The 14,991-nt window shown below is 41.9% G+C and overlaps 1 protein-coding gene across 13 annotated transcripts in view; it reads left to right on the top strand.

The window, feature by feature from the left end:
- TTLL5 (tubulin tyrosine ligase like 5) overlaps positions 1–14,991 on the top strand; it is a 273,355-nt gene that overhangs the window by 24,331 nt on the left and 234,033 nt on the right. For 12 of the 13 annotated variants that reach the window (XR_003607888.2, XM_028096103.2, XM_028096363.2 and 9 more), the window contains exons 6-7: positions 3,517–3,647; positions 8,832–8,914. Coding sequence is in view for 12 of the 13 variants with exons in the window: in XM_028096103.2 (XP_027951904.1) it covers positions 3,517–3,647; positions 8,832–8,914 (214 nt within the window). In the remaining variant the exon portion in view is untranslated. Of the gene's footprint in view, positions 1–3,516; positions 3,648–8,831; positions 8,915–14,991 lie in introns of those variants that run through there. The other variant, XM_088024509.1, reaches the window with a different exon arrangement.

The raw sequence follows: 14,991 nt of genomic DNA, 5'->3' as shown, positions 1-14,991 counted from the left end.
TATTTAAAAAGCACTAAGGTGATTTATATCTGGGAAGTTTGGAAATTACTATTCTAGGCTAAATCAGCATTATAGTGTAGACCATCTGTACCAAAATCACCTGGGACACTTGTATAAAATGCAGAACCCTGGACTATTCCAGAATTTTGAGAGACGGGGCCAAGGAACAATAATTTTAAAGAAACTTTCTAGATGATTCTCATCTAAAATTTAAGGACCTCTGCTCTACATTTATGAAGAGGACAGTGGGTTTGTGATACCTAGACTTGTCAAAGCTTCCTTTGAATTTAAGAAATCATAGTGAAAAATTAGAACTGAGGTACAGACACAGTAAGTTTTTAGTGGTTACAGCAAAGATTCTTAGATGGTTTTTATTTATTTGTTTATTTATTTTTAAAGATTTTATTTATTTGACAGAGAGAGACCCAGCGAGAGAGGGAACACAAACGGGGAGTGGGAGAGGGAGAAGCGGGCTTCCTGCTGAGCAGAGAGCCCGATGTGAGACTTGATCCCAGGACCCTGGGATCATGACCCGAGCCGAAGGCAGACGCTTAACGACTGAGCCACCCAGGCGCCCCTTAGATGGTTTTTAAATAGTGGAACAAACCATGACTAGAAACCAATAGTGGAACTCCTGAGTCCAGTTGAGGCTAACTGAAGTGCCTGTTTGTAGTACTCCAGAACATACTGCCTGATAGGTGGCAGTTACTGCCTGAAGTTTATGGTGATCATTTCCTTGCTTTTCTTTAAAATTTTATCTTTTACGTATCCGTCTTCTAATGATGTAAATTTAGTTGTCAGTGGGATTCTTAACCTAGTGACCTGGGACTTTACTCCAATAGGCCCACTGTAGTCCAAAATTAAGGTCTATCTTGGACGCTATGTAGGAGAAACATATCAGACCCTTGTACTTGTTTTACTAATGATGATGCGAGTTCCGTATAGCTATATGAGAGGTTGGACAATTATTGCTGTTAAATATGAGTAAGGTAGCCACATCTTTTATTTTCCTGAATGGTACTATTTTCAAATATGCTAACCTTTGCTCAGGCCATGTTTCTCAGAAGGTCATATCCCCTAGATAGCTTTGTGTAAAAATTCCCAGAATGCTTTGGGTTTAGAACTTGTTAGTGGGGGTACTAGTGTCTTTTCATTATTTGGGTAATCTAGATTTTTTTTGTACTATTAAAGAATTGTGATTCAATTAACATACAACATGTAGTGTTCCTAAAATGTTTCATAATGATTTTTAGTAGTGAATAGTCACAGGCTGCTGATGAAGCTAGAATTGATTTGATGTATTTGGTTTTTGGACCTAGAGAATTTGAATATATTTATCAAAAGTCAAACTTAGAACACTGTCTTTTTTGCTTGTTTATATTTGAAGTCTGTTTTAGAATAGATTTTATAGTCATAAAACCCGTTTGGCAAAAAGAATCAGATTTAAATATGTGTAAAATGTAAAAATTCTAGAAGAAAATATAGGAGGAAATCTTTATGTGCTTGGATTTAGTAAAAGATTTCTTAGACATAACAGTAAATGCACAATCCATAGGAGAAAGATGTTGATAAATTGGATTTTCTCAAGATTTAAGATGTCTGCTCTTTGAAAGACATTGTTAAGAAAATGAAAAGATAAGCCACAGACTGGGAGAAGATATTTGCAAAACACATATCTCATAAGGAATTTGTATCCAGAATGTATAGTGAACTCTCAAAACTCAATAATAAACAAATAGCCCTTTTTTTTCCCCAAAATAGCCTAAAAATATTTGAACAGATATTTCACCGAAGAAGATAGACATGAAAAGATGTTCCACATCAGTAGTCAGTAGTGGAATGAAAAATAAAACCACTTGAGGTTGGGGCCCCTTGGTGGCTCAGTTGGTTAAGTGACTGCCTTCGGCTCAGGTCATGATCCCAGCGTCCTGGGATCAAGCCCCGCATCGGGCTCCCTGCTGGGCAGGGGGCCTGCTTCTCCCTCTCCCTCTGCCGCTCCCACTTCTTGTGCTCTCCTGCTCTCTCTCTGTCAAATAAATAAAACCTTTAAAAATACAAAAAAAACGCTTGAGGTACTACTGCCTACCTGTTGGAATGGCTAAAAACAAGACAGAAAAACCAGACAACACCAAGTGCTGGTCAGGATGCAGTGCAATGGAACACGGAAACTTTGCCAGTGGGAAATGCAAAACGGTACAGCCACTTTCGGTCATAGTTGCTTATAAAGTTAAATAATACTTACACACGTGTTAGTGTTAAAACATGTCCAAATTCCTTGACATTGCCTTTGAAAAGTTGAGCTTAATTTCTCTGTTCTTGGGTGTGAGCTAGCCTTTGTGACTTCTAATGAATAGAATGTGGCAGAAGCGACAGTGTGTCACTTCTGAGACTATGCCATTAAAGACATTGCAGCTTCTTCCTTGTTCCCTTTCCCTCTTGAATCGCCTGATCTAGGAGAAACCAGCTGTCATGTCACGAAGACACTCAGTCAGCCTTACAGAAGAATTCACATGGGAAGGAACTGAGGCTTCTTGCCAACAACCAGCCCCATGCGAGAGAGCTATTTGTCAAGTCAGTCCTTCAGCCCCAGTTGAGCCTGATGACCACAGCTCTGGTCAGCGTCTTGACTGTAGCCTCATGAGAGACCCTTGGATAAAACTACCCAGCCCTGCTACCCCCACATTTCTGACCCACAGAAACTATAAGAAAGAATATGTTTATCATTGTTTTGAGCTGTAGTGTTTTGGCAGTAATCTATAATGCAGCAATAGATAACTAATGGAACTTACTAAACAATCTTGCTGAACTTGGCAGTCTCATTCCTGGAGAGATCGAAACTTATGTCCACACAAAAACTTATGTTCTTACAAAAGAATGTATGTAATGCTTTTAGTGATTTTATTCATAATCTTCAAAAACTGGAAAAAGCTTACATGTCCATCAACTGGTAAATGGATAAAGAAACTGCAGTCTATCGGAGCAATGGATTACTACTGAGCCCTGAAAAGTAGTGAAATCCTGATGCAGGCAGCAACAAGGATGAATCTCACTTGTTGCTGGTCTCGGGAAAAGGAGCCAGTCTCAAAAGGACACGTATATATGATTCCATGAACTTGACTTTCTGGAAAAGGCAAAATTAGAGGGACAGGAAACAGATGAATGCTTGCCAGGGCCTGGAGGTGATTGGAAGGGTTGACTTCAAAGGGACTGGAGGTAACTTTTTGGGATGCTGGTACTGTTCATGGTGGTGATTATATAATTGCATATGTTTGTTCAAACTCATAGAATTATACACTAAAAAGTATGTCAATTATACCTCCGTGAATAAATCTGCCCAGAGAAATCCATTTTATGAAAATGATTACTAAACTCTGGGGTTGACAAAATGGTCGATCTAATGTAATCCAGTCCTCGGTACATGTTCTAGCTCCGAACTATGAGCTCTGTAGTATGTGATAACACAGGAAAACCTCGGAGTCAGACTTTACTGAAATGGAAAACTTTTATGATTTTTAGGTCCTATGAACTAACCCGGAAAGACCGACTATACAAAAACATCATTCGAATGCAGCATACACACGGGTTCAAGGCTTTTCACATCCTCCCTCAGACCTTCCTTCTGCCAGCCGAGTATGCGGAATTCTGTAGTAAGTGCTTGGCTGCAAACGCCCCGACCCTCTGCAACTGGGCTCAGGGCAGACTTACCCCAAGGACTAGCTTGAGTCAGTAACTAATTAGAGCTTTTCAAATCCTTAAAACTGTGTTTCTTTAGTAAAATGGCTGGAGGGATAACTTTATTTTTTTTTATTTATTTTTATTTTTTAAAGATTTTATTCATTTATTTGAGAGAGAGAGAGAGAGAGAGGGAGAGAGCACAAGAGGGGGAGGGTCAGAGGAAGAAGCAGACTCCCCACTGAGCAGGGAGCCAGATGTGGGGCTTGATCCCGGGACTCCGGGATCATGACCTGAGCCGAAGGCAGCTGCTTAACTGACTGAGCCACCCAGGCGCCCCTGGAGGGATAACTTTAAACCTATTTTTATTCTGATTGTGTCCCTGTAGGTTTATTTTTAGTAAGCTTGTTGCTGTCGTTTCTAGAAGGATACATTCGTGTCATACACCTGTGCCCCTGTCTGGTACAGAAAGTTTCTTCACTGGCAGGACTTAGTGCCTATGTAAGGATGTATATACTCCTGCACTTGAACTCTGTGTGCTTTCTTTCTGGCGTCTGTTTTTTGCTAGCCGTTTAAGGAATATTCCTGTCACCTCAATTTCTCGACTTACGTGACTTACAAAGCACAAGTATCACACGTTTTTAGTGTGAGGGTTTAGAGGTACCAGTTAGTCACACTCTCACTGGGAGGTGAGACTAATTGAAGAGTACAGGTGTTATTAGCCAAATAGGGATCTAAATGTCAGCTATCTTGCTGGTAAAACTAGGTAGGAACATGTGGCTTGTTTCCCAGTCTCAATGGAAGCTTCTTATTTCTTTTGCCTTGAAGTCAACTATCTTCCCCAGGTCCAAGTAGACAAAATAGACTATTTCAGACTTTCCTCCCTGGGGGCAGAGCCTGAGTCAGTAGGCGTGGTGCACAAAGAGGTGTGAGTACAAAGAAGGTGGGAGGCAGGGCTTTTGTGAGAGTTTGAAAAATAATAATAATAATAAAAGCTAACATGGAACGAACATTTCCTTTCTGTTAGGCCCTCTTCTAAGTGGCATTTCTACTCTGAGGTAGGTACCATTGTTATTCCCAGTTTTATAGATGAAGAGGTACTGAGAGGTCAGGAGCTTTCTGTAAGTTATGTAGCTTGCAAATGGTGGTTCAGACTCTGCAGTTTGGCTTCAGAGGCCATGCTCTTCACCACTGGGCCTTACTGCTTCAAGACCCAGAGCCGTGCGTGCATAGTGTCTATTTCCCGGTATCACCAGTGAGAGAGGCCTCTTCTCTGAGGAGGGTCTGGGAGGACAGACACATAGATATCTATCTTCTCAGTAAGTCCAAGAGAGAGACTTCCTGTTTTAGGAAGCATGGAGAGAGGAAGAGAAAGTTCTCTCTAGACTTCCTGACTTGTGGTTTTCTTAACCTGTTAGACTTAACAGTCTGGTCTGGTTGCCCATTGGGGTGTTCATCCTCTGGGATTTCCGTCATCAGGATCTCCTGCTTCACCTTGGTGAGGCTATTTCTCCGATAGCACTCATTGTTCCAGCTGGGACCATTGACAGTACAGTGTTTGCCCACAGAAGGCTCTGAAATGGGTTAGAAGAGACTATTAATTAAATGAATTAAGTTCAAAGCTACAGTGCACTCAAAGCTGAAAACTTAGTTACTAATTTTTGTTATGTGACTTTAGCCAAATTACTTAAACCACTCTGTGCCTTAGCTTCCTCCTCTGTAAAATGGGATTATTACTAGTACTGACCTTATAGTGCTGTTGGGATGTTTAAATAGGTTAATACACGGAAAGCACTTGGAATGGTACCCTGATAGGTGTTTAATAAATGTTCAGTATAAACTCCTTATTTCGAGTTATGTTGAGATGTATTGTTATGTAATAAAAGTAAAAAATTATGCAATAAGCCAACATGATAGCATAAAAATACTTCAACTAACGTGTTAGCAGCATGTCCCAGATATGAACTACTCCTGTTAAATTCTACATTAATTCCCTGTTGAAGTCTACAGGAATCTGAGATGAAAATTCCCTTTGTCCTCTCTCTGCTATTTCTTATTCTCCTGTTCTCCCTTTGGAGGCAGGCTGGGAGGTGGGGATGCTCCTTCAGATGATTGGATAGAGTTAGGGTTCCTCCATCAGTTCAAACATGACCTGCCTTTCAGTAGGATTGCTTCTTTAGTGTATTATTCAAACGTGTATGTGTTCTACTTTTTAACAAAAATGAATTCAATGAATTCAAAAATGAATTCAAAAGGTCAACAGAACACACGGAATTAATACAGCCATAACTCAAAGCCACCACGTTTAGCCCCAGGGCAGTTACTAGAGGCAAATAGTGTTCCTCAGCCCCGCAAACAAATCACTTACTGATGTCATCACCAGAGACCACAGCAGGGACTTACTGTGTTTGTGGAAAAGGGGGGACAGGGAAGATGTGATAGTAAAAAGGAGTCTCTTGGTTTCAGTCTTGTCAGGATGCCAGTCATTCTTTGCCAGTTGTCCAGAGTCCATGACCTCTAAGCGAAAATTCATTTGGGGGAGATCCAACATTGTTAAGTTAGTTGCATTGCTAAGGTTACACATTAGGGGAGAAACCCATCTATTTGTACCACTTCCTTTTTCAAAGAGACGTTCCTCCTCTTCATAAAGTCTGTTTTAAGTTCTCTTCCTTTGGTGTCCACCTAGCACATTATAACCCAGAAATTCCATTTTCTCCATGACTCTTGCGTTCCTGTCCCTCCTTGGCTCACTTGAGTGTGGGCAATAGGAGATTTTTGAGAAAGAAAGGGACACAAACAGGTTAGACTTTAGAAAAATAACTGTGTGAAATGAATTGGAGGGAGCAAGGGGAAGAATACGGTGATCACTTGTAAGGTTATTACGGTAATCTAGATAAGAAGTGTAGTTGGACTGAACTAGGTAGCTAGAATAGAAAAGAGGGAGTGGAAAGAGTGGTAGAATAAAGTGTGCCAACTGGCTGTGAGTAGTGAGGCAAGGGTCAAAGATGGCTCCACAGGTGTGAATCTGAGAAGCTAGGGGAATCAGCATGTCTTTAACCAGAGAGTATAACCAGGACCGTAAAGGAAGAGCTATTGAAAGGGATGAGGAGTGTGAAATTTGGGACCGGGTGTGGATTTGAGGCTTCCGTGTGGTGATTTGCAGGCAGTTGTAAAGGTAGAGTTGAATTCTGAGCAAAGGTAGTAGATTCTGGAAGTTGCCGGTTTAGAGGAAGATGTGGATCATAAGGAGAGAAAAAGAGAAGAGGCACCCCAGAGAGGAGCGCGAGCTTGAAGATACGAACAAGGGAACGGCTCCCAGAGGAGACAGGAGAGGGTTAAATGAAGAACAGACATGTGGAAAGATGCTCAACATCACTTATCATCAGGGAAATGCAAATCAAAACCACAATGAGATGTCGCCTCACACCTGGCAGAATGTCTAGTATCAAAAAGACAGGAAATGGCAAGTATTGGTGAGGATGTGGAGGAAAGGGAGCCCTTGTGTGCTGTTGGTGGGAAAGTAAATTGGTGCAGCCACTATGGAAAACAGTGTAGAGGTTCCTGAAAAAATTAAAATAGAAATATCGTATGACCCAGCAATTCCACTTCTCGGTATTTACTGGAAGAAAATGAAAACACTAATTGAAAAAGATATTTGCAGTCCTGTGCTTATTGCTGCATTATTTACAATAGCCGAATTCTGGAAGCAACCTAAGTGTCCATCAATGGATGATGGATAAAGATGTGGTATATAGTCACAATGGAATATGATTCTGCCATAAAAAGAATGAAATCTTGCCATTTATGACAACATGGATGGACCTAGAGGATATGGTACTAAGTGAAATAAGTTAGAGAAAGACAAATATCGTATGATTTCACTTACGTGTGGAATCCTAAAAGACAAGACAGATAGATAAGCAAAAATGAAAAGACTCCTCAATACGGAGAACACACTGCTGGCTGTCAGAGGGGAGGCGGCTGTGGGGGGAGGGTGAAATAGGTGAAGGGCAGTAAGAGGTGCAGGCTTCTGGTTATAAAATAAATAAGTCCACAGAGATGAAAACTACAGCGTAGGGAATGCAGTCAATATTGTAATAACTCCGTGTGGTGACAGATGGTAACTCGCTCATTGTGCTATTTCATAACGTATATAAATGTTGAGTCACCATATTGCACAAAAAAAAGAAGTAAAGGGCACCTTTTAATCCCTTGGAAATTACTGTCCTCTTGTGCCACTTGCACATGGTTTGACACAAGGCGACTTTTTTCTTACAAGCTAAGAGAAATCGCTTAAGGAACATTATCATTTCAGGTGATCTAGTGTTTGACCCCCATTGGCCCTGTCTGCAGCGTGAGCCTCTGGAGGGCCTTTGGTTGATGGAGGTGAGAATCTCAAAAGATTCCTGAAGGCCGTTTGTGATAGTCCTAGACTAACATCAGAGAGTTGCCTTATTTTGTTTTCATCCTCTCACTCAAGAGAGAGGGGAAATGGCGGAAGAAATGTGTGATTTTGCTGTCTCCTCCTTCTTCCTTTCCTTGCCCCTCTCTGTTTTTGTGTTCATTTTTGAAGCCAGTTCAAAAACACAGGTACGTTAGCCGTGCTGCCGTCCACTTAAGAAATGTGGAAAATGCTGAGAGGGAGGGGGTGCCTGGGTGACAGACATTGGGGAGGGTATGTGCTATGGTGAGCGCTGTGAATTGTGCAAGACTGTTGAATCACAGATCAGTACTTCTGAAACAAATAATGCAGTATATGTTAAGAAAAAAAAAAGAAGAAGAAGATAGCAGGAGGGGAAGAATGAAGGGGAGTAAGTCGGAGGGGGAGCGAACCATGAGAGGCGATGGACTCTGAAAAACAAACTGAGGGTTCTAGAGGGGAGGGGGGTGGGGGGATGGGTTAGCCTAGTGATGGGTATTAAAGAGGGCACATTCTGCGTGGAGCACTGGGTGTTATGCACAAACAATGAATCATGGAACACTACGTCAAAAACTAATGATGTATGGTGATTAACATAACAAAAAATTAAAAAAATGTGGAAAATGCTTTGGGTGTCTGAGTGGATAACCATTGTTGAAATTTAAGATGATAAGCTCTTGTCCCTTCTTTCTCTTTGTTTCTCTCTGTCCCCCTTTTAATCTCCCAATATTTTGAGCAGATTCATATTCAAAGGACCGGGGACCTTGGATAGTAAAACCAGTGGCCTCTTCCAGGGGGCGGGGCGTCTACCTGATCAACAATGTAAGTATGCAGCAGGTGGCACCCTCTCTTCTTCTTCCTCTTTTTTTTTTTTTTTTTTTTAAGTAAGCTTTACACCCAACGTGGGGCTTGAACTCACGATCCCAAGATCAGGAGTCAGTCACATGCTCCACCGACTGAGCCAGCCAGGCGCCCCCTCACCCTGTCTTCTTATTGGTTCTTCCCTGTTTCACCCTTTGTCCTAGCTACTAATATGATTTTTTTTTTTTTTTTTCCGTTAAGAATAGGTGTTCCCTTCTGAAATCTGCATTCAGACATGAGAGTTGAGGGTGGATATGAGTTGGCTACTATTCGTCTTACTCTGGCAGTAACCTCTTCCTATGCCGGCAGTTCCTCTGTGGCTAAAAAGTCACTCGATCAAATGTTAGGGAAGAGCATCCTTTGGTGTCAGCAGAAAAGAGGTTCCTTTTCTACTTCTGGCATATTGTCAGATTAATTCTTCAGTGTTAAGCATTAATTGGTAGCATATACATTTAGTTTCTATCGTGAGCAGAATTGTGGTTGATCTCCTGCCCTCGAGATCATTAAGGAAATTAACCTGTTTGGTATGGCATTCTTGATGCTGTTTCTGCATCTCCCTCCCTCCTCCTCCTTCCCCCTCCTCCCTCCTCCTCATCCCCTTATTTTTTTCAAAAGTTATCAGTATCTTGATTCTTTACAAAATCCTCATTAGAAGTGGTGTGTAAGTTGAACACATATACAGAGTAAATAAAATAAAATCTCAACCCCAGTCTTACTTCCTAGACTTTTAACAGTGGTTTGTAACCTAATACAGTTGATTTATGTTTCTTTTCTTGACTTTACAAAGTCCCAGTTTGATGTGTATTGAATTCACATCACCTCCTGCCCTCCCTTCCACATTTCAGGTCTAAGTTTGATGACTTTTTATTATTTTTGTATTTCAAAAGTTTATAAGATTGTACTGTCTTCAATAACTGATTCCATTTCTCTCCTTTATAAGTTGAATAAAAAATTTAAACTCAATAGTAACCTCACAGCTTTGGAATTCTGAAAAAAAATTCTTTAAGTTTTATTTATTGAAGTAATCTCTATACCCAGTGTAGGGCTCAAACTCATGACCCCCAAGACCAAGAGTCACATGCTTCTCCAGCTGAGCTAGCCAGGCACCCCTGGACTTCTGAAGTTGAACCACTATTTCACTTTGGGTCTTTCTCATTCTCACTCCTGGACATTTGGTCAGCCCTTTCAGTCTGGAAACTAGTGTTTTTCTTTGGTTCAGGGAAAATTATCCCGAACCTTTGTTCCTGCCTTTGTTTCTGCTTCTAGACCTCTTTTTTGAGGTATTTTGGGTCTTTTCTTTATGTCAGCTTTTCTCTGATACCAACTTCCCTGTTCTCTCCCATCTTGATCTTTCTGGATCGCCAGCTTGAGCTTTATCCAGTTTAATATTCATTTGATCTACTGTATCTCTCTTTTGGCTCTTATAGTTTGTAGGAACCCTTACTTTGTGTTTGCCCCCCCTTTTTTTTTAATTAAAAAAAGCCTGTTGCATAATGGATTGATGGATGCACTTTGCCTATTGGTCTTAGTGAGGATATCAGTTGAAAGTTTTTTAAAAGTTCTCCTTTGTTTCGTGAATTTTCTTGGGATTGTCTTTTCTCCCCCCTGCTGTTGGGTTTTCTCAGTTTCGGTGACCTTGGGTGTATTTGTGAACTAAAGGCTAGACTGACTGGCCTGGGTTTCAGGTACTGTTGTATAGGACTGATTCCCGAGTAGTTTCTCCCTGGACAGAAGGCTAACTCAGTTTTATGCAAGGGCAAATGGTGTTGACTGACAAGCTGCGCCTCAGGTGGATGTGAGTGAGGAGCATGCTTCTTCCTGCCCCCCGCCCCCCCCCCCCCCCCCCCCCCCGCCTTATTGTGAATACAGAGGAAGATTTTGGTGATTTCCCTTCCGGGCAGCACTACCTTTCCTATCTTTTCCTCTCTCTGTCTATTGTAGGGATAGAGCGGCCTCAAATTCCACTCTTTTGTCATCCCACGCAAGATGTCCTCCTCAGAGTATTATCATTAGGTTTTATCCTGAGGGCAAAGCTCTGGGTATTGGAGGAGGCCCACTGAATTAATTAAGAATTAATTATCTGATTCTTGTTCCTTGGCCCACTCCTGCTCCTCATGTTTGTTTCCTGCCAGCTTGGAACTTCTCAGAGGCTCCTTGAGAAGATCATTCTCACCTCTGATATTTTCCTTCCTTTGCTCTGTTTTCTCAACCTGATCCCTTCTGCTTTCTATCTTTCAGGATTTCCTTCAATTTTTGGTCTTTCTTATTGGCTCCTTTAAATGTGTTCTAACTTTGTTATCATTTCATTCTTTTAAAAAATATCTTCTCTGTCCTTCCAGTGGGACTGTAGAAGGGAAGAAGGGGAGGTAGATATGTGTGTGTGTGGTCAAGTACTCTATTTAAAAATTCTCCATTTCTCTTTTTACGTGGTCTGAGCTATTTCCTACACGTGCAGAAACTAACTTTCTGAGAGGTCTTTCACATTGAAAAATCCTTAAATTCAGTCTGGACTGAAAACTGTTCGGTAACTACTGATGGCCAGACCTTACAGGATCCTGTTCTGATACAGGAGCTACTTGAGCCTGAGGCCCAGGCTACAAGTCCTGTTACCTGGCCCTGGGTCACTCTGGAGGCCTTTTGCCCTTGAGTCTCTTGTGACAGAAGGCCCTGGTCATATGCCTTGGCTCTCTCTTTTCTTGTTTCTGTCCTGACCTTGGCGTGAAGGCTCCTGTCTGACAGCTTTTCCTTCAGTTCCATGCCAGGAGCTCCAGTGTTGTTTGAATCTCACAGACAGCACCGGTTTGGGTTTGGGTTTTAGCTGCCAAATGGAATTGCTATTGAAAGTCAACTATGGTACAAGTTTGCTTTTTATTTTCTTAGACATGAGTCAAAAAGAATAGGATCTATTTCCAGCTCATCTGGGACGTTTTTCTTTTGGAATGCACTTTTGCTCTAGTGATTTGTTATTTTGAAACCAACATCATAAAGAATAGAAAAGTTAAACTTTCCTTGGTGGGGCTGAGAACCCGGTGCCCTAACTGTTCCCTGGTTGGAGTCTCATAGAGGGTGACAAGTCTTTAGAGAATGCGTTTGGCAGGCTTTCCTTCTCCCTCCCACCTCTCCCTGGGTTGAATCCCTAGAGACCCCCTGCATAGATCAAAGTACTTGGCAGGACCCTTTGCCTCCCTCCTCCCCCTCAGTGAAGCTTTGGAATGAGTCTGATTCTTTGAGGTATTTGGTGGAGGTGCCAGACAGAAGCGTGGGGAGATGCCAGCAGGCACCAGCGGAGCTGGCAACATGTGGACATAATGGGAAAATATTCCCATTTCCTTCCAAAAACTGGAATTTTTATCACCTTTTTACTCAGACCTACAAACCATGTAGTTAATACTCCTCTCTCTGTCCTTACACACAAGGCCTCACCATCCTGTCTTTTCCATACCTGGATCCTTTCCCATGGAATATGTGACCCATTAGCCAACTGGATGAAGTAACTCTTTCCAAGGCCGCTGCCTGCTTTCCTTTTAGATTTGAATGGGGGGGGGCGGGAGGGAGGGCTCAGGCGGAGGGTCTGTGACCAGAACTAACGGGAGTGGGTGAGGGACTTGGGGGATGGGTGGAGTTAGGTGTGAGGGCCAAATGAAAACATCTTTCCCTGTCTTCCCCATTGGAGAGGGCCTCTTATTAAACATTCCCAATAATAGTCATAACCTTTTGGAAAGTGTCTGCAAATAGCAACTTTTACCATTACAAGAGCAGGATAAAGGACGGAAAAAGGGTTACTTTTATGAAATACTGAAGAGAGAAGTGTGAGCTCTTAAAGACGGAAGTATCTTGGCCTAGCAGCTAACGTGGTTTCTTAAGATGTGCTCTTTACCTCTAGAAATACAGCATAGAGGAGCAGAGTTGTGTTTGTCCCAACTCCCTCAGGAACCATGACTAAGTGCTGTATTTTCCCAGTTTAGTATATTCAAGTTGAGGGAAAGATCTCGCGCTTTCTGCTTAAGGTACGAATTTGATCATGGAGGTCAAATTTCGTCATCCTTCTCTCACACATTATCCATGGTAAATACAATATTAATATTTTCTTTGGGATTTTGAAGTAGCAGGAGAATATTTAGGTCATTCTATTTACTCCCCGTATTTGTGAATATAATTTTTTTTTTAAGATTTTATTTATTTGAGAGGGAGAGAATGAGAGACAGAGAGCATGAGAGGGAAGAGGGTCAGAGGGAGAAGTGGACTCCCTGCTGAGCAGGGAGCCTGATGCGGGACTCGATCCCAGGACTCCAGGATCATGACCTGAGCCGAAGGCAGTCGCTTAACCAACTGAGCCATCCAGGCGCCCCTGTGAATATAATTCTTTATGGTGCTCTTGTTTCTACTTGTTGATACGTTGTTATCTTAAGTGCTCATTATTTTTTCTCATCCTTCAGGAAATATTTAGTGAGTCCTTGCTGTGTGCCAGGTGCTGCCACTCCTTAAAACCTTTTGAGGAATAGGGATTATCTCTTAATACTAACACTGATACTAAGCTAATGTATCTTCCTTGTAACTTAGTGCCGTGCACAGCTCTGAGTGGGAGGGCACGTGGTGTGCCGTGTGCCGTGATGAAGGCTGTTGAGTTATGGAACTTAGTAGAACCATAGAGGTACTATTGAGTTTGCACTAAGAGTAATAACCGATATATCTTGAGCATTTAATGTGTGCCTGTCAGGTACCTTCCAAATATAAACTCAGTTAGTCTTTAGAAGAACCCTAGGTAGTTACTGTTATTTCCTTAAGTAAGTGGTAGAGTCAAGATTATAACTCAGGTCTAGCTGATTCCAGAGCCTAACACTCTTAACCACTGTGCCATTCTGCCTTATAATAACTTAACAGATACCATGAGCTTTCGTCTTAAAGTCCAGTTAGAAAAATGGTTGTGTTTCCAGCTTTCCCAACAATTTAGATCTTGCATCAGCGTACTTTGGAGGGCAGTTTGAGCTTGGAATTGAAATCATTTGAAATGAGTTAGTTGGGGAATGATGGAAAGGAAACAGGCTTGAAAATATCAAAAAGCTTTCATTAGTTGCTTCTTAGTATGTAATGTAACACTATACAAAGAAACTCTACCCAAACCATTCTTTTCTTTGATGAGCTTACAATTCAATTCCTAATGTAGGTAGAAATGAGAGGTTCGGACCACTGAACAAATATTAAAGTTAAATTATGTGCGAGACTATGCATAACTCAAGGGACAAGTGTGCATGATGAGGGAGGGGAAAGAGGAAGTGGGCAAGGATATTAGATGTGTCATGGAGGATGGCCATCACCATTTGTAGTCTCTGGTTGGGAGAAAGGTTGGATGGTCACGTATCTATTGCAGCCTGTAGGTGTTACTCAGTGGGAAGAGGTCTGCATTTGTTTAATTTTAGGTTTGGAACACAGCCTGAGGCTTGTTCCTTTGTACTATGATTCATCAATTCTTACATACTAAGCTGACTCAAAATGGAGATAGTACTTGTGAGAAAGTGATCAAGAAATGTAAGGGAGTCCGGAAGTAGTGTGGGCGATCAGGTCCCTGAGTCTGAATCAGCACTGACTGTCGCCGGGCCCGTGTGATGCAGCAGTGGGAGGTGGGCAGGGAATCTCTTTATCTTGACTCTGGACTTGCTCATTGTGGTTGTGCATGATGTTACAGGGCACAAAATTTTCCTTATTTTATGGTAACTGTAGTGTTTTGGGTAGCAAATGCATTATAAAGACAGTCTTTTGAGTTTGGGGGATAGTATTTTAGGTCAGAACTTTGGGGAAAGATGTGAATAGTACTTTAAGAGTTAAGCCTCTGTGGGGCGCCTGGGTGGCTCAGTCGTTAAGCGTCTGCCTTTGTCTGCCTTCTGCTCAGGTCATGATCCCAGGGTCCTGGGATCGAGCCCCGCATCAGGCTACCCGCTCCACGGGAAGCCTGCTGCTCCTCCCACTCCCCCTGCTTGTGTTCCCTCTCTCACTGTGTCTCTCTCTGTCAAATAAATAAATAAAATCTTTTAAAAAAAAAG

This window comes from Eumetopias jubatus, unplaced genomic scaffold, assembly GCF_037043125.1.
Source record: "Eumetopias jubatus isolate StellerSeaLion01/CBP00866 unplaced genomic scaffold, mEumJub1_p1.0 scaffold_7, whole genome shotgun sequence".
NCBI lineage: Eukaryota > Metazoa > Chordata > Mammalia > Carnivora > Otariidae > Eumetopias > Eumetopias jubatus.
The sequence above is the reverse complement of the archived record's forward strand: the minus strand, read 5'-3'. Positions and strand labels throughout refer to the sequence as shown.